Genomic DNA, 18949 nt, shown 5'->3' with positions numbered 1-18949 from the left:
CACACACACACACACACGAGCTTATGAAATATTTATAATAAAAATGAGACCCAATTTGGGTTTGATATGATCGGCATGCTGTAGGGTATAGGCAAGATCCACCAATCGCTAATATATAATTTTAATACCAACGAACTACTAGAAGCCAAGTTTTTAGTGTTTTCAAATGATCAATGTGTAATATAATTCGTATATTTATTTAGACGGGAAAGAAGACTGTTCGATTTCGTGGGGTATGAAATCTCAATCCGTTAAGAAATGAACAAATATTTGAATAATAGTTACTTCACAAAGCGCTTCAATGTTTTACTTGACTTGCCATCTGCATGGAATTGAAGTATGGAAAACAAAGGTAGACGGTTTAGAAGTACTTTTCTAATTGCTACAATTACACGGCATTTGAATTAATCCTTAAGATTAAATTGATCGTGACAGTTCTTTCATCTCTATCACAATAACCCCCCAAATCCAATGCATGTTACGTTTCTTCAGATTTGGCTGTCTTGACCCTCTCAGCTTGTTCACCCGTTCGTTGCGTCCGCATTTTCACCATCAGGATGAGAAAACTTTCTGGTCAATTTTTTTTTTTGTTCACAAAAGCATTAATTCTTCACAGGACAGCGCAATTTGAAACTGAGCAACTTATTAATTAGTTGTCATATATCATCGCTGCTCATTAATTAACCCTTTCTGTTTTTGGTTATGCTTAACCATAGATCAGAAAAGAGAACGATACACGCATTGAAATGGGTGTTGATCTGAGTAAAGGTTGTTACTCTCTACGGAAAAAGTATACGCAATAATATTCCATATTCCATATAGCTGTAACCTTATCTCTTTTTATGCATTTTTACTATTATTTAATTAGGCCATGCACATCAAATACCTTTGATTTACAAGTTTATTTAGAATTGGCATTTGATTGATTATGTAAGTTGCTGATCTTCGAAAAAGGGAAAATTGAAATGTGAGTAATTAAGTGTGCATATACGAAATTATTTCTATTTAATTATGTGGAGTCGAAAGAGCGATCGAGATTCATTAATTTCTCTATCTATTAATGCTCGATCGATGTATAGAATATACTATAGGAGTTGATATCCCACATGGTGCCTATTATTACTCATTACATTCAAGAGCAAACATTGATCTGACCACTAAGTACCAGCCCAGCGATATTATATTGGGAAGCATGTGGACGCTTTTAAAGCTCACCAAATTTAACATTGCCATGTTTCCAAATTAGGGCATGACGACGTTGAGTTTACCAGCTTTCTAATGCATTAATTTACATTTGCCTTTTCATTTGCTGCAAAAGCTTCTACGACGGATGAGCCAGAAAGACAACAGTTCAGTTCTAGGCGAATTGATTGCCTTGACCTTGATACAGACTTTAAATCTCTCAGTTGTTGTTTTACAAATTATTGGCGAATTTCAGCCCTTGATTTATGGTTCTTCTGCATTTCCCAGAATAAAGCCAAAATTGTGTATCACTTTCTTCTACTACCCTCGCGACTGAAATCATATCATAATCAATACTAATAATCAACTAGAGTATGATTTGAAAGTCTCTATACGGTGGCTTTCGGTATGTGTACGTTTTAATTTTTAAATTAGAGTATTCAAAACCTACGATATGTATATCTCAATATAATTATATACTTCTTTAGTCTTATTTATAAATTACTTTTAATATGTTTCACACAAACTAAAAAAAACTTAAACTTCCTTAACTCTTATTTAAAATTCAACAACTTTCCAACTTTATTCTTATTTAATATACATTATATCTTATGTAAACAATGTCAACACAATAATAAATGAAGGGTAAAATTTTATATTCATACAAATTTTTTTTCTCTGAATACCTTATAAATAGAATAAAAAATATCTTATCTCTTTGCCCATAAATCGGACCAGAGGAGTATATATATGATAAATTAGAAAATCTTATGCTGTTCTATTTTATAGCAAGTCAAAACCTCGTATGGAAATTTTCCTATCACTATTTAAACTGGTTAATTAAGTGCTCAATTGACCGCGCAAGTTAAGATACTTATTTACCGAATTATCATCCGAGCGACTTGCATAAATGTCACAATATTACAGTTGCTTGTTAAGGAATTTGGTGTGCTTGAGGGATGTGGAATATTAATTAACGCAGTCTCAGAAAAAGGAGAGACGTCCCTTTAGTAAAAACTATACGGTAACCAAGCAAGAGGGTTTGATATAACGTGGTACCATGGTTTTCGATAGAATATATATTTAGTTAGAAATTTGAAAACGAATACAAAGAAACAAAAATGAAAGGAATTTGATGTGGAAATAGAGGACCAGCAATGACATAAGAGGAAGGGTCTTTTGTTGCTAAATGGACTACTTATTATATACACGTATATATGTACATAAAGGGCATAGCTAGGTTATTAATCGTGTGAAGACAACAAAAGTGACTTGCCATCCACAACCCTAAACCAACCCCCTGCCCCCCTCCACTTTCTTATATATCTTCTTTTGGACTTCTCTCTCTCCAGTGCTTCATCTTCAAGTTTAATTCTTACACCAATTAGCTAATAGCTTCCCCTTTCCATGGAGGATTCTTCTTCATCTGCAGTCGAGGACACCAAGACTTGCCCTCGCGGTCACTGGAGACCCTCCGAGGATGAGAGACTCCGGCAACTCGTTCAACAATACGGTGCCCAGAACTGGAATTCAATCGCCGAGAAGCTCCAAGGAAGATCAGGTACCACCATCTCATGTACATCTTGCCTTCTGCTTAATACTTATCTCTATATGCATATATGCCAGAGAGTTTAAGAAAATGGAAGACAAAATAAAGAAAATTTTAGTTTGGACATTTTCCTCAATTTAAAACTAACGAATCGAAGCATAATTTAATTCCTTTCATCTTGTTCTCCTTCGTTTTGCTGGTTTCATTCATACGGTAGAACTCTTGCTGAGTTTCAAGAGCTCAGAACTTGGCATATATCTATTAATTTGACTCTAATTAATTAACGAGAGCATGTTATTCACATAGCCATATGACATGTATTTCTTTAATCGCTCAAATATCAGGTGGTATATCATCAATCATGTGTTGAAATTCCAAGTAATTTTGTTTTTTCCAGGGAAAAGTTGCAGATTAAGGTGGTTTAATCAGCTTGATCCTAGGATTAACAGAAGGCCATTTACAGAAGAGGAAGAAGAGAGGCTACTGGCAGCTCATCGCATCCATGGGAATAAGTGGGCACTCATAGCAAGGCTTTTCCCAGGTCGTACTGATAACGCTGTGAAGAATCACTGGCATGTTATAATGGCGCGCAAGCAAAGAGAACAATCTAAGTTATGCGGGAAGAGAAGCTTCCAAGAAGTTTATAACTACAATGATTCTAATTACAGTAGTTCCTCCAAGAAAATTGCATCAAATTCTTATCAAGGCGTGTTAATTAGCTCCAGAATGAATGGGTTAGAGAATGCCAGATTCTTTGATTTTCGTAACCTTGATCATAAAGATAGAATATTTGCGGATTCTCCCTCCACTTCTTTGGCTTCCTGGAGTTTTGCAACCTCCTCATCAAACGGTTCTCCTGTTGTGGATTCATTTAGAAGAGAAGGCAGAGATTTCTTCAATTCTCACTCCAATCACTACATATCAGAAATACCCAAAGGTTCCGATAGGTTTCATTGCAGAATTTATCCGAGTTCTTCAGCAAATTACAGGAGAGTCGTTCCATCAAGTGCTTTTGGTCTTTTTGGTTCCAATGATGATGGAAAGACAAAGAGGGACCTTACCAATTTCTGTGATAGCACAGCATTCACCAAGTTACGTGCTTCTACGGATCAGCGAGCGCAAGAAGATCACGAACCAATTGAACACAAAGAAGTTCCTTTTATTGATTTTCTTGGCGTGGGTGTCTCTTCGTCATAACAAAGCAGTATAGTACAGTATATGTTAAGTTCATGAGGAAACATGAGACCAGCTTCGTAGTTTTGATTACGTAACTTGAGCATTTCATTCTCTCTTTTTTATAATATGCATGTGGACTTATTAATTTAATTGTAAGCCATGTAGGATGTAAGGGTTCTCGTTTTCTAGATCCTGCGTGCAGGGCGTAGTCAGGAACCCAAACTTTTCGTTTGCATGAAATATTATAAGCAGGTCTCTTCTTGTTCCGTCGTCGTGATAGAATATTGCACTGCGTGTATAAATCAACGGCAAGCACTAGTTCGATGAGAAATTAATGCTTTTACTGCATGCGCGTGCTGGCTTGGGACTAAGAAGAAAAAGGTGATGAAAGATCTTATTGCCATACAACAGCGTACGCAGTACATTGCTGAATTCAATGGATAATTGTCACTTGGTCGCTGTTGTCTTTGATGCGTGTCAAATTACTACTACTTATGCGCACGATTACTCCTGATAAATCTACTATGATCATGTTTCACATTTGTTGCGAGATTTGGGAGTTTCAAAAACAAATGCCCACTTTTTACTTGTGAAGAGCATGAGGTTTAATGCTAATAAACCCCATGGCTTTTATCGAAGAATTTATCTATATATTAGAAATCTGCGCGAGTTGACCTCCCAGTTCTTTTGACAAGCTACCTAGTCAAACCCGAAACCCGGCTCATTCTGACAATCCTAGCTAGTGAAATCAAATTTAGGATGGATTAGGTCGGACCTAATAAAAAACTCAGGCAAAGGAATAACACGGGGAGACTCAACAAGTACTAGAAGCCGGATATATGTTTGGAACTTGCTTGGTCATGAAGAGGCAAAGCTAACATAGGACATCGACTTGAGTTGTTTTCACAAAAGAGAAGGGTCATTTGGGAGGACCGTTCCCATGGACCTTTAGCCTTCATGCGAGGACCAGAGAAGGCTCACACGTGGGCGCAACGAAATGCTATTATGGAAACTGGTGTTTCTCTGGGGTTTGGCGTCTGTGCTGTGGGAAGCGTGAGAGGATAGATAAGATATAGATAAAAAAGCGGGGAAAGTGAGTGAAAATAAATGAGCATAGGATGAACATCAGGCAAGAGATTTTGTTTTGATCTCAAGTTATTTTTCTTTAGCGTGTGATTAATCAGCTTGTTTCAGTTTTTTCATTCCGGTTGTAATCCTGTTTTTGTCTTTTTCCTCGTGCTATCCGATTCGATCTGACCCGACCTGTTATGGTAGGCTTTAGGCAGTCCGTCAAACCTCCTCAAACCATGCCCCGCCTTTCCCTCTCTACGGAATGGAAGAACATTTAAAAGAGTGCTTGGGTAACCGTGAAAATATTTTTTAGAAATTTTTTTTTATAAATTAAGACAAATTTTTTTATATATTTACTTTGTATACTGTCAAAATATTTTTAAAATTATAATTTTAGTAACCGAAATGAATGCTAACTTCCTGAAAGGGGTTAAATTTTATTAATTATCCATGACGATCATTTCTATTTTAATTTTCCACTAAATTCACTTATTCAAATTAAGATGAATATATATAGAACTCCACCAAAAAAAAAAGAATATATAGAAGTACTGTTTTTTTAGTACACAGGTAAATTATCTTGTATTTAATACTATTATACTGTTGTCAAAAAAAAAAAACTATTAAATCATGCTCTAACATTGTTTGCTGTGTCAGATGGGACTTATCTTTTTTAACATGATTCTTTTATTTGCAATGTTAATTCGAATCCTAAACTGATTGTTTAAATCAATATTATATCTCTTATTAAATGTACGAAAAGTTACATTATTCATGTTATAAATAGTAGAATAATTAAAATTTTATGCTAAGCACTCAAACTCATAAGTTGATTTAAATGTATCAAATTCAGCTTCATTTCCACCATTTTCCTAAAAAAAATATATACACGAAGCAACGGAAGAAACTGGGAATCGATCGCTGCCATGTGTATAAATTCAATTAAAATGATATAACAGATGGGAAAGAAAAAAAAAGAAATAGTATGACAAAACGCGTTGTTGTTGGGCAGAGCTTGAAGAAGCATTATTAAGCGTATTGGACGGGTGAGGTGTTACTTAGCTTGGGCAATAGATGGCGTGGATACGGGGCAGCTATACGTACTCCCCTTTAATTTCCAATGTGATATAATTGAACTGAAGATATTGTGATGCAAAACGGCCACTGGAATCAAACTTTGACGTCATAACTGTCAATTTGGACACATGCGTACGCATTCATAAAATATACACATTTAAACTGTATTTGGTGAGCCTGAAACACCCCCCCCCCCAAAAAAAAAAAACTGTATGTGGTGAGCAAGCACTTCCCTATGTTACATCTAGTGCTTAGTATAAAAGCTAGTTGACATTAGTTATTAGTAATAAATAGATGTTGTCTTTCCTAAAATATTTTTATTAATAAAATATATTGATTAGAACTAACATTATTATAATAACTACTTTGAAAAAAAATTAATAAATATGACAGACAAAGTAGATTGAGGTATTAAATTTATTACTAAAATAAAAGTCAAACAAACTTTTATATTAAAGATCAGAGGAAGTATAACTGAATCTGAAATATTATATGAGGAGACCTTACGGATAAACTTTTTGAAGTATTTATAAATTATATTTTAGACGATCCAAAATACAACACCCCCAAATCAATTTACGCTTTGCTCAATCAACATTCGTATCAGTCATAATCAACAGAATAATGAAGAGTAATGCCTTTGATCGAGTAAATCACAAAAACCTAACAAAAAATTACAAAAACAAAAACAAGAATTTAATTAAAAATCATGCGAAACAAATAAGAAGTAGGAATCTGCTGATTAATATTTCTTTGAAAAAAAGAATGAGATATTTGTGATGCGATCATCTAACAAAATGTCAACACCCTTTGACGCGCTCCTATCGATTCGCAAGATCTGGAAGAAAAGAATGAGACTAATCGGAGAGCTGGCGTCCTTGTAAGTGAAAATATGGCCCCTACTTCCCTTAAGCCAAACTAACATAGACACAGTTTAGCATTCATTATTGAAAGTTTGACTAAAACAACAGAATTTACTTTCAAAATCAACTCCATCTCGGTTTTACATGTACTGATGCATATATAATTCTTTGTTTTAACATGCAGCATCCATTGAATGATGGCTTTTAGCTGCTGTGGGTAGCCACCATATTTGAACTCGGGGATTAAAAGCGAGGAGGTCGGTAAGTAAGTAAGAAGTAAGAAGTAACAACTTCGATTGTACCATGACTAGCCTGAAGAAACCGACAACTTGGACTTATCAACAATTCTGTACACAACTTTTCAATCAGCAGGAACGTCAAATATTTTCTTGTAAGTAGTAAAAGCAATTACCTTTATGTTTTCATGGGGGCGGGAGCTTATACAAGAAGATGCATAATTTAAGCAGATCAACGTCAGGGGCGTCAGATTCGCACCGCCCCAGGGCTGGATTGTCACTGAAAAATCCTCTTCTCTCTTTATCTTTTTGCTTTTCTGGTGGTTCTCTGGGATCCGTCAAAATTAATGGCGATTATACTGGCCAGCAAATGAAAGCGAAATGCCTTTAGCAAATTTGACGTTTTCTTCCATACGGTCAGTGATGTATATAATTAATTCTTGGCTTTGGACTAGTTAAAGGATTGAAAATAGCCCAGATTTCGAGAGCTGATTGGCGAAGGTGTGATCTCATGGATTTTGGCCATTTAATTAAGGTGCAAAGTAAGGGGCATTTTGACAGTGGCGCACCCTTTAGAGAGCTAATCCAGCATGTGCATGTTAGTTAGATTAGGTAGTTCGTAATGGGAGGGGCTGGGAGACAAGGTTGCAGGACGTGGCCTAATTAGAGGGCACTGAACTGAAGTCTTTCTAGATTCTGGCGGGACGGAGAGAATAATGAAACCTGCCGCACACGTGGGTCTCATTTATATTACTCTCTTCAAAATCTCCCTCTAGGAAGTCGAGGTAGTGGCAGTTACTCACTGGATACTCCTCCTAATTCAATCCTTTATATGGATTCATTTTTAGTTAATTTTAAAAATAATAATATAGGGAATTTATGATTTTTTTTTCCCAAAAATATTCTTACCATTTCATATTTAGAACTTAATTTGCAAGGATAAAAATACCTCAATAAATAGGAATATTTTAAGGAAGAAATGGTTGATATGAAAAATAACAAAAAATTGAACTTCATATTTAAGACCGAATGAAAACTTTTAGATGAACCATATATTTTGTACCAAAGGGGGTATATATTACGAGTCTCCAAAATATTAAGCAGCAGTTAATTACAAGGTTAAACATAGTTTCAATTTATGAATCAAAAAATTGATAAATGAGTTGTCCGTATTAGTTGACGGGGAATCGAGAGAAAATTGCGTGGCACCAAATTCAACTATCACTTAGCTCAATCAGGAGTAGCTTTTTTTTTTTTTGGGGCATTATAAAGGTTAGAGTCTTGTACTTAGAGCCCGTTTGACATTGAGTTTGTTTAGAACAATTTATAAATAGCTTTTCAATCGTAATATATAGAATATAAGATAAACATGTGAGGGGATTTTTATCTTGATTTACGTGAAACGTGTTTATAAGGGATTTTCACTGCTATCCTAAACAAGCCCATTATGTTTATAAACATGTTTTACGTAAATCAAAATAAAAATTATTTTATATATTTATCTTGTACTTTATAAATTACAATTCAAAAGTCATTTACAAATCTGTCCAAACTGAGTCCTTAATTAATGAGAGCTCCTTCTATCAGAATTAATATTGGCATGCGTTAATAAGCTCGCAATGCGGGAGGCTTTACGGGTCGAGCCCTGAACCGATCGGTACTTGGCCCAACAGGAAACAAATGACTTTAGAGCTGGCCATGTGCTAAGTTCCTCCATCTTCTTTTATGTACTCCGGCCTAACAGATCAACGATCGATCATTTATTATTCTGCCAGGAAGCAGACTCAACGACTATGATGGCAGTACTCAAGTACAACACGACGTGGTTGCAGCGTTCAATAATGTATTTAAATACATATTTATATTTTATTTCTTATAAGTATGGAGTACTTTTTTAAAATTTATTTTATAGTGTAAATTACAATACAAAATAGATTTTATTACAGAAATTGAGGAGTAGCATGTGAATGAGTTCATTCTGACCTTAATCTGTAGAAAGCAAGACAGAGTAATTTCTACAAAATACAAATTCAGTCCATCAAATTAAAGATTATCCAAAAATTAATACAGAGCTACCTATATAGAAAGTTTTAAGTTCCCAGACATGATGGAACACCGTCAAGACGATTTATGTTCCGGCATTCATGTTTGATTTCTAATTTTCAAGATTGCGGAAACTAGGTCCCACTGAAGCCTCATTAATGAGCTCGATCAAAAATAGGCCCACGTCAAGTTTCCATAACAAAATAAAAAGAGAAATATTGGGCCATACCATCATCATAGGCCCATATAGTTTCAGGTTCGGTGGCCCAGGAAGTACGGAAAACTCAATAATAATGACGCAGAGGTTAAAAAAAAAAAAAGGAGTTCCCCAGCTGTTTTCCGCTTTCAGGAACCGACCCATGACGATTTTTTTGCCAACGACACACGACTATTTTAGCATTTTAAGATTTAAGATACTTACAATAAATTTATAATATTATTAATTTTTATTCTGACCAAAAATAATATTATTAATTTTTTTGACAGCTATTAATGTTTAACTTTAGCTAGAGATGGATATCACGAGTATGCATTTTTTGAGAGCCAAATTTCCTCTTTTTCTTCCCCGATCACTATAATTTAAGATGGATAATTTAATTCCCAAGTGAAAATATCAAAGCTCGTTACTTTTTTTTTTTTTGGCGAAATAGTTCATTATGTTTTGCGCGTGAAATAGAATCCAAGTGAAGCAATCGGTGGGAAACGGGCACGCCCACTGCGGCAAGAATTCGTCTGACCTTTATAGAGATTTCTTTGCATCTCGGCAACCTTCTTCTCTCCTCTTCTCTGCGCTCTCTACTTTGCTTTATCTCTACGACTCTCTCCCCACGAATAAACGTCCACAAGGTGTTAATAAACTAAAGAATTTCTCTGCTCCAAACCCATCTCCGTTGATCCAAGTACTCGGTCGACCCCCTTTTCCCGTAACGATAACTGACGTTTCAATGGAGGTTTCTTCCTCCTCGTCCAGTCAGCCTGAATTTGACTACCTCTTCAAGCTGCTGCTTATTGGGGATTCTGGGGTTGGAAAAAGCACGCTGCTCTTGAGCTTCACGTCCGATACTTTCGAAGATCTTTCCCCTACTATCGGTGAGTTCTGCTTTCGCATTACCTCCACTCCTCGGATACTTCTCCCCATCCTTCCTTATAGGTCTTGTACCACTTGCCTTTGCCTCGTAGAGCAAGTCTTTCTAACACACATGGTTCTGTACTGGATTCAATAATGTTTATTCTCCCGGTACATAAACCAAAACCTCTGTTTAGTAATGATGATTGGACCATTGAATTAAGTAGGACGAAGTTCTATGTTGCGCTATAAGCAGTATCTTTTGTATACCATACAAGGAAAATGGGTGCCTTTCGGTTGCATTGTTGTCTTCTCAGATTCTTGGTAACCGGTTGCTTTGATTTGATGATCATCAGATGACGTTGACTTTGCGTGGTTAAAAACTGATTATAGGGGTTTTTAGCCAAACAAACTATGATGTATTCACATAACTATATGCCAGACATGAGTGCTTTTCTTAGGTATTAAGTATTGATTCTTATGAGAATTACGCAGGTGTTGATTTCAAGGTCAAGTATGTTACAGTTGGCGGGAAAAAGTTGAAACTTGCAATTTGGGACACAGGTAATTTACTGTGTCAATGATAAGTCCTTTGAAGTGAATATTTATTATATTCTCTATTCTAGCTTCCTTGTCATACCCTGTATTTTTGCATCCCTTCGTACTTGAAAAATATATCATTTAATATGTCCGACTTTTGATATTAGTTTAACAAACACACATACACACACACGCACACACACGATATGAATTCAAGTCATTAGAGTGGCGGAGCTCTAGCATATTTTCATATAACGTGTGCGCTAGGTGGTGAATTGTAAGTACTTGGTGGGTAGCAAAGTTGAGACTTGAGACTCGAGAGTTTGGCAGAAATAAAATCCCTTTTTTTGGGTCCTTTTTGTTGCAAAATTTTATGAATAAAGCATGAGAGGTATCTCAACCATCTTTGAAATGACTTTGTATTTCTTATTTGAGCAGCCGGGCAGGAAAGGTTTAGAACACTTACTAGTTCATATTACAGAGGAGCTCAAGGAATAATTATGGGTATATTGATTTTCTCCTTCTTATAGCTATATTTCCCATCAATATTTCTTGAATATGATTTGCACATCTGTTAGAAATTGATTGAACTTTTGCAGCTTGTTTATTTGAATCACATTATATGACGGTTTAGTAGTGCTTCTATTTCTATCTTATGTTTCTGCTGATAGAAGATTCTTGCTTTATCATTTTTTCAAATGGATGTTTTCCGTGATTCTTATATTCATGGCGGGATGCCGTCATATGGCAAAATTTGATAACATGGCTGAATCTGAAATTATATTAAAATTACGAGTCCTAGATTAGAGGACTGGGGATGTATTAGTGAAGGCGGGGGACTATGTGAATGCAACTCCAATATTGGTGGTACTGACTGCTACACCAAGTGAAATGCTTAATTAGGACTTGGAGGGGACTGGGCAAGTCACAAAATGTGGATTGAACCGAAGTTTCTGCAAGCTAGAGCCCAAATATGTGAGCTGTTGAGAAGACAATGAGCATGCCTACATGACTGGCATCACTGAAGACAAAATTAGATCAAGGTTCTCTGCGTTCGCCCATGATCAGTGGGCCATTTTACTCGTGTTAATGAACTAAGCCTAATGACCTCAAATCTGAATAACTTGCTGGTAGTTACCTTCAAGTTGGAATTATTGAAAGTTTGAGGAGTGAGAATTGACAATTTCCTTGAGAGCAGAATTTACTTTTGCTTAAATTTTGTTGCAATTTGAGTATCTGATTCACTCTATATGCCGTTAGGGTAGATAGAATTAGCTTATAGGTGCGCAGTTTTCTGTTTTTATTCATTTATTTGTCGCTGGCATTTTTTTTAATTATTTTTTTAAATTTGGTGTTATCTCTAGATTTCAATGAATATTGTACTGATTCTTAGACCATAAGTTTGGCTACAACAGGATAGCAATGGCCTGTTTCTATTCTAAAAGAAATTAAGTTACAGTTTTTTTAATTAATCTGTGGCAGCTGCATTTTTGTCACATTATATACTATACACCTTTTTATTAAGTCGGTAATCTGCAATATGATACAGTATATGATGTAACACGGAGAGAAACCTTTACAAATCTATCTGATATATGGGCTAAGGAAATTGACTTATACTCGACAAATCAAGATTGTATCAAGATGCTTGTAGGCAATAAAGTTGATAAGGTATGCTTTTCAAGAATTTGTATTTTTGTATGAGCTTATCGACAAGTTATTATGGTTCCATTGGTAGCTGTTAAATTATTGGTCTAAGAATGTGCAACCAAATTGTCTCATATTTCAGGAAAATGAAAGGGTCGTCAGCAAAAAGGAAGGGATAGACTTCGCCAGAGAATATGGATGCCTTTTCACTGAATGCAGTGCAAAAACCCGAGTCAATGTGGAGCAGTGTTTTGAGGAGCTTGTATTAAAGGTATTGGACCCATGCAACTCTCGGACTCCTCTACTCCCCTCTGAGATGGACAAATGCACGCTGTGATTTCTAATGTTTTGGTGTTCCCATTCCATAGATACTGACACTGATAAATGAAACGAATTAAGAGCTCATGAAAAAAATGGCTAAAGGAAACCCCTTTCTCTCTCTAGGAGTCTTGTAGCACAATAGCAAACCCAAAGTTAAGAGTTTCAAGCAATGACCTGGCAAAATTTCACGGGGTGGAGAATAAGGCTCAATATTGTCCTGGCTCTATACTTCTGGGCCCTTTGTATACTTACTGTAGAGTTTGCATTTGTTTGACCATTGCAATCCTTAATCTAATCAACATGCTCGTTATATCTTTTACCATTTTTGGCAAAAGTATTGGGCTTAGATTTTACTCTCCTATTTTCTTTTCTATATTTACCAAATGCTCAATCCTCTATTAGTGGAATGGCGAATTCTGACATGGGTTCCACCGCTGATCTGCAGATTTTGGAAACGCCAAGCCTTTTGGCTGAGGGCTCGTCCGGCGTGAAAAAGAACATCTTCAAGGAGAAACCTCCACAATCTGATTCACCAAGTGGTGGTTGTTGTTCTTGGTGATTGTAATGTTTGTGTACGGGTTTAAACTTTCCACATTTCGGTCTCATTTGGAATGCTAGTGTAATCAAATTTCATTGGAGCCTGTATAACTTAGATTAAATGATGAAAGTTGTTGAGAATTTGTCCACATTGAAAAGATTTCCGTCTTAATGTTATAGGGTGAGTGAATAGTCAATCAGGAATGCATGCCGCGCTTCCGTTCTTGGTGCTGAAACCATGCGTCTATATCAAAGCTCTTTAATTTTTAACACGAATCATCACCATGCTGTTGTTTAGATGTCATACTATACAATGCATGCCTGCTTTAAAACAGCTAAAAGCTAATGATATTTGGCTATTTAGTTAGTAGTATAAATCAAAAGGCAAAAGAAGGCGGACAGAGAGTTAAAAACAGAGGACGTGAATGTCGCAGCACCGTTGCTTAACTGCCCCCGCCATCATTCCCACCCTTCCTTTTCCCGTTTCTCGTCGGAAAAAAGCGCTGTAGAATTCCTAACATTAAATACGTGAGTCATTATTATGCTGCCTTTGTTTCGGGAAAAAGCCATCACTAAAATTTTAGGACGCGTGACGTTAGAAATCAGTTATAAACAAGTTTTATGTAAATTAAAATAATTTTTTTTATATACTTATCTTATATTCTGTAAATAACAATTAAAAAATTATTTATAAGTTATTTTAAATGGATTTTTAGATAACTGACTTACCCATGTATGCCAAGATCATATCAATGCTATTTTTGGGCCCGGGAGCAAGATCCAGATTCTTTAGTTGTAGTGTGACTTAAAAAGTTGTTTTGTCAAATTATTCATTTTATGACCTCCTATAACTGTCGATGAAATCATTTTTTAATTCTAGATGGAGATGGCATCAATTTTAGGGCGTTCAATATTTCAAGCGTGGTCAAACAACATACTGAAAAAAAAAAAGGGAAAAAAGAGATAAAAAGGAGAGGATATTTCCTCTTTCTTTCTTTTTGTTCAACATTTCGAGCACAGTCCATTGTTTCGTCGTGTTGTGGCAGTGTATCCTCTAAAATAATAACTACATAACTTGAATTGCCGCCGGGTGTCATCTAGGTTCTATGGTGTAGTGGTTAGCACTCTGGACTTTGAATCCAGCGACCTGGGTTCGACTCCCGGTAGGACCTCTTGCTTTTGTTTTGCCGTAGGTGCCTTCTATTGGCAAAAGTGATCACCCTCAATTCCAAGTTTTATCCCTTTATATAATTCAAGCCTCCTCTAGTAGGTACTTTACCCCTGGGGTCATGACTTTTTCTTTCTTTCTTTCTTCTGAACCTGAACTACTAAAGAGCATATTAATAAAGAAATGGAAGGAGAAAAGGAAACTTGACATTTTTTTGGGGTCAAAAGTAAAACCAACACAAGGAAAATAAATAAGTTTTAGATGTAAACCAAATCATAATTTCAAAATTAATTTTACTATATATGAAGGTAGTATATAAAGAAGTTTATATTGATTTGTAAAAAAATAATTTTAAAGTACTTCTCATAATATCTAAATATCCCCTAAATAGTACCATATCTGAAATTGTTTGTTTAGGAGTACAAACTAAGAAAAAAAGCCCAAAGAGGCAGGCTAGGCCCTGAATTCTTTTGGAAAAGCAGCGCAATCCCCCGGGGAGGGGGGGGGGGGAATTCGGCCCAAAAAAAAGGGGCTTGAAATTTGAAAATGATAGGATCGATAAAGCGCCAGCGCAAAGATCAGTTACTTAAAATAGTGTCCCCTCCCGCGACAAAGCGGTTTCCCCGAATTAGTAAAATGTCTCAGGAACTGGAAAGGCAAAGGTATGCGACTATCGTGGGCCTCAAACCTCTGTCTTCGTCTTCTTCTTCTTCTTTCTTTCTTTCTTTCCCTCTCTCTCTCACTCAGTCATTCACTTTCTTCTGATCCTCTTCTTTTAGTAAACTCCCTATCTCCCCATATTCCAAGCTCACTTGACTACTCCGTTGTCCACAATGGTCAAGGAAACAGAGTATTATGATATTCTTGGGGTTAGTACCTCTGCTTCCGATCAGGGGATTCGCAAGGCTTATTATCAGAAGGTTTGGATCTGATCTTGACTCCATTGCTTTGGTTTTCATGATACGTTCTTTTCCTTCGTGTATTCCCCCCTAAAATTTGTCCTGTTAGATTATGAGTGAGTCCCGCTCCTCTTTGGTTATTTCTTCTGGATGAGATTTAGATTTTCTAGATTCTCTTATCTCAGAGCTAGAGCTGCTGCTTCTACTGCTGCAGGCGATGCGTGTTCATCCAGATAAAAATCCAAATGATCCTCAGGCTGCGGAGAAGTTCCAGGCAAGTCTCCTCTATATAGTAATGCAGATTTTGATTTGAGTGGAAGTTAATTTTAGAAGTTGCTCGTTGAGGAAAGCGATGTATAATTTTCCCCATAGACTATAGTACACATTCTACATCCTGATCAGCATGATGGGACTGGGAGGACACTTAAGTTGAAACCGTTACTTTATTTTGTATGATTCTCTCTGTTTTGACAGCTTCTGGGTGAAGCTTATCAAGTTTTGAGCGATCCAATGCAAAGAAATGCGTACAATCAAAACGGAAAGCCCTCGGTGTCAAGGTAGGGATGATGCTCAAATTATCTAACATCTTGTGCATTGCATATACATTTTGGTGCAGAAGAGATGACGTTTACCATGACATATTACTTTTATTTACCTCTGGAAATGAGTAAACAAAAGCCATCCTCATTTTTCTCATGTATAATTTGCTTCCCATTTATATAGATTGTTCAAAGAGAAAGAGAGGAAGAACTAGCAAGATTCTTGAAAGAGTTTCTCAGTCAGTATGTCCGTGGTGATAAAAAGGGATTTTTCCAGCGTGCAGAATCTGAAGCGAGACGACTCTCTAATGCAGGTTGATCGAAGTTCTTATTCCCACCGCAAATACATGCAAATGCTCATCATGACATGCCATAGCTCAATGTATGCCACTTAAAAGAAACATGACACGGAATCCGATTCTTGAATATCTTTTACCCAGCGGCTTTGAGATTTTAAGCGAAGTTGATTATGATATTAAGAAATTAAATATTGTATGATATTTCTGGTCCTCTCATCCTGTAGACCTTGAATATATCACAAGGGTAAAATAACGACTTCGCAATTGAGAAACTTGGTTGGTAGCATGTCATTGCATGCACACTAAATGTTGTCACCAAATTGCTGCCATTTTTACGCCCCGATCAAATCGATACCAAATCGTCGCCATTGTTTATATGCAGCTTTTGGAGTTGATATGTTACATACTATCGGTTATATATACTCCAGACAGGCAGCGCAAGAACTAGGGAAAAAGGCTATATATCTTGGCGTGCCATTTTTAGGAGAATGGGTTCGGAACAAAGGACAGTGTTGGAAGGCACAATCCACAGCTGCTAAAGGTATCCTTACGGGCAACTGTTAGTGATCCTTCCTTTTATTACTAGCTGTTTCTTTGGGCTTTTTGTGATGATTTGATTTTGGTGATCCATTTCTTCTTTGGCTTTCTTTAATTCTTTAAATAAACAATCTGCATCTAGTGCAAAGTCGAGTCAAATTAGAATCCAAATGGAGGAAGCTCTACTAACATGGCTTTTTTTTTTTACCCAATGCATGTGATACTAAGGTTATTTTTCAGATTATTTTCCCTTAAGTAGGCACTCATTCATATATTTTAGTGCTCCACATTGTCATTCGTATCTAATTTTACTTACTACACAAAATTTAGATTCTTTTCAGTTACCGCAGCTTCAAGAGGACGTCCGCAAGCAATCTAAAATGGATGGTAGTGGCGCTGAAATTAATGTTGAGTCCCATATTCGCCTTAATAAGGATACGTTGATGAGTTCCTTGTGGAAATTAAATGTGGTCGACATAGAAGTAACACTAGTACATGTGTGTCAAATGGTGAGTTTTTAATTTAAAATACTATGTACTTAATATATGATCTAGTTTGTAATTTAAATTAAATTACAAATTAAATGTTATATTAAGAAGTGGAGGTAGTTTATAGAAGTTGGAATCCATTATGTAGAAGTTGCAGTTGGAAATGTCTGAAGGCCCCACTATCCGTTTTAAATTTTTTAATTTTACTTTGCTTCGCCACATTCACTTGAGATTCTGGTAATTTTATCACTAGGTAGGACACTTAATAATGGCAATGAAATTCTTAACGAGATTTTGATTATTTGTTTTGTGTAGGTCCTTAAGGAAAACAATGTCAAGAAAGAAGAACTTAAAGCTCGGGCTAGAGCCCTCAAAATTCTCGGGAAGATATTTCAGGTGCACGATAAGAAATAGTCTTGCCTTTTCGTTCTTTTAATGCAGGTTGTCAATTGCATTCTCAGTATCGCTATAGTTACTCCCCATGACAGTAAAATTAATTTGTCAGCAGATTTTTGTTATTTTTTTCCTGTCCATAGTACATATGCTCGAGCTTACTTACATTTATTTGCAGAATGAAGTCTTTTGTGTATTTTATATTCTAAATGAATACTATAATTACGATTTGAGGAAAAGAAATCGAAAGGAGGTACAAAATCAAAGAAGAAAACTGTCGCTGATTCTGATGATGAAGGAAATAGTTCTGATTCATCTGATGATGAATCACCCAGAGCTTCATTTTTCAATCAGGCATGTTATAGATCACTTTCCTTTTTTGGCACGCCTTCTGGCCTTTTTATTATCCTTAATTTGTGCCTCGCATAGAAACGTTGATTACCGGAATCTACAAATTCATTTTCCCCATGATCTGCAGGGTATAGAAAAGCTCTTCAAATGCCTCTGTAATCCAGCATTTGATGAGGATGACGGATAGTTTTCATAAGCAAATGATGCATGCCAGATGTTGACGCTGAGGTTCGTGAAACAAGAATATCAGCCCTTGTTCTGCATTTTGCTTTCGTGATGATAGTTATAGTAAAAGGTCATACTGTCTTGCAGAGTTTCGGAGGAACTGTGGTGCCAGCCATGTGTAATTTGTCATTGGTGTAATCATTTAAAAACGCATCGTTTTCATCATACTACTTTTTCTTCAAGTCTTTTTTATCTCAAACTAATCTTGTGTGTGTGTGTGTGTGTGTGTGTGTGGGGTGAGAGAAGTGGGGAGGGAGTAGATCACGAGCAAATGTAAGAGATAAAATGAGGAGTTATTTAATAAAACATTAATTTATTCCTTATTCAAATATTAATTTTAAAAAAAGCATTCATATTTTTTGGCTTACAGTACGTGCCAAGCAACTGAAACGTATACAGGGGATATACTCGAATGCGTTGGGAACAAATCAAACTTCAACGAGATATGGGCATGAGGAATCTCATTTCGAGTCTTGAGAAATGTCTAGAAAAACGAAAGACGGAAAATAGCGGTCCCTATTTGCGTGGTACGTTCTCCAAGATTCGTCATGTCCAATTTTCATATCCAATAAACGGAGCAGTCATGTTCTATTCAACTGCCCAGCCTCCCATCTCCCCAACCGAATATCCACGTCGCACTCACTCGTGTTCCATAAAGCATTTCAAGTCAGAAGAAACTGTCAGAACCACACCCCGTTCCTTGTTAAATACGTAATATTATTCTCATTCCTCTGTTACCATT

General features: G+C 36.2%; 3 protein-coding genes and 1 non-coding gene across 8 annotated transcripts; all 4 read left to right on the top strand.

Moving 5' to 3' along the window:
• Positions 1 to 2472: 2472 nt before the first annotated feature.
• LOC114737789 (transcription factor MYB52-like) lies at positions 2473 to 4173 on the top strand. Its single transcript, XM_028925763.1, has 2 exons — positions 2473 to 2743; positions 3129 to 4173. Exons 1-2 carry the CDS (start codon positions 2590 to 2592, stop codon positions 3926 to 3928), a joined length of 954 nt encoding a protein of 317 aa, XP_028781596.1. The 5' UTR covers positions 2473 to 2589; the 3' UTR covers positions 3929 to 4173.
• A 5742-nt stretch (positions 4174 to 9915) lies between these two features.
• Positions 9916 to 13466, top strand: LOC114737790 (ras-related protein RABC1). Its single transcript, XM_028925764.1, has 6 exons — positions 9916 to 10286; positions 10759 to 10827; positions 11242 to 11307; positions 12353 to 12474; positions 12593 to 12721; positions 13217 to 13466. Exons 1-6 carry the CDS (start codon positions 10142 to 10144, stop codon positions 13328 to 13330), a joined length of 645 nt encoding a protein of 214 aa, XP_028781597.1. The 5' UTR covers positions 9916 to 10141; the 3' UTR covers positions 13331 to 13466.
• Positions 13467 to 14408: 942 nt separating this feature from the next.
• TRNAQ-UUG (transfer RNA glutamine (anticodon UUG)) lies at positions 14409 to 14480 on the top strand. Its single transcript has one exon. It is a non-coding gene; the product is annotated as a tRNA-Gln (tRNA).
• A 1622-nt stretch (positions 14481 to 16102) lies between these two features.
• Positions 16103 to 18372, top strand: LOC114737786 (chaperone protein dnaJ 10-like). Of its 5 annotated transcripts, none has more exons than XM_028925751.1 (6): positions 16103 to 16228; positions 16642 to 16754; positions 17092 to 17259; positions 17554 to 17634; positions 17810 to 17985; positions 18110 to 18372. In XM_028925751.1, exons 3-6 carry the CDS (start codon positions 17131 to 17133, stop codon positions 18114 to 18116), a joined length of 393 nt encoding a protein of 130 aa, XP_028781584.1. In that variant the 5' UTR covers positions 16103 to 16228; positions 16642 to 16754; positions 17092 to 17130; the 3' UTR covers positions 18117 to 18372. The 5 variants fall into 5 exon arrangements, with proteins under 5 accessions (XP_028781584.1, XP_028781582.1, XP_028781585.1 ...); XM_028925749.1 differs by having other exon boundaries at positions 16103 to 16296; positions 16596 to 16754; XM_028925752.1 differs by having other exon boundaries at positions 16103 to 16754; positions 17101 to 17259.
• The last annotated feature ends 577 nt before the right edge of the window (positions 18373 to 18949 follow it).

This window comes from Neltuma alba, unplaced genomic scaffold (genome assembly GCF_004799145.2).
Source record: "Neltuma alba isolate B1F8T4 unplaced genomic scaffold, ASM479914v2 tig00013497_pilon, whole genome shotgun sequence".
NCBI classification, from domain to species: domain Eukaryota; kingdom Viridiplantae; phylum Streptophyta; class Magnoliopsida; order Fabales; family Fabaceae; genus Neltuma; species Neltuma alba.
Note: the sequence above shows the minus strand (reverse complement) of the source record. Positions and strands in the feature narration are given on the sequence as shown.

Coding starts and splice junctions, on each gene's coding strand:
- LOC114737789 (XM_028925763.1), top strand. CDS start 2,590: ATGGAGGATTCTTCTTCATCTGCAGTCGAGGACACCAAGACTTGCCCT. Junction 2,744..3,128: donor GAAGCTCCAAGGAAGATCAG/GTACCACCATCT, acceptor TGTTTTTTCCAG/GGAAAAGTTGCAGATTAAGG.
- LOC114737790 (XM_028925764.1), top strand. CDS start 10,142: ATGGAGGTTTCTTCCTCCTCGTCCAGTCAGCCTGAATTTGACTACCTC. Junction 12,475..12,592: donor TAGGCAATAAAGTTGATAAG/GTATGCTTTTCA, acceptor CTCATATTTCAG/GAAAATGAAAGGGTCGTCAG. Junction 12,722..13,216: donor TTGAGGAGCTTGTATTAAAG/GTATTGGACCCA, acceptor GCTGATCTGCAG/ATTTTGGAAACGCCAAGCCT.
- LOC114737786 (XM_028925751.1), top strand. CDS start 17,131: ATGGATGGTAGTGGCGCTGAAATTAATGTTGAGTCCCATATTCGCCTT. Junction 17,260..17,553: donor TAGTACATGTGTGTCAAATG/GTGAGTTTTTAA, acceptor TGTTTTGTGTAG/GTCCTTAAGGAAAACAATGT. Junction 17,635..17,809: donor TTCTCGGGAAGATATTTCAG/GTGCACGATAAG, acceptor ATTTATTTGCAG/AATGAAGTCTTTTGTGTATT.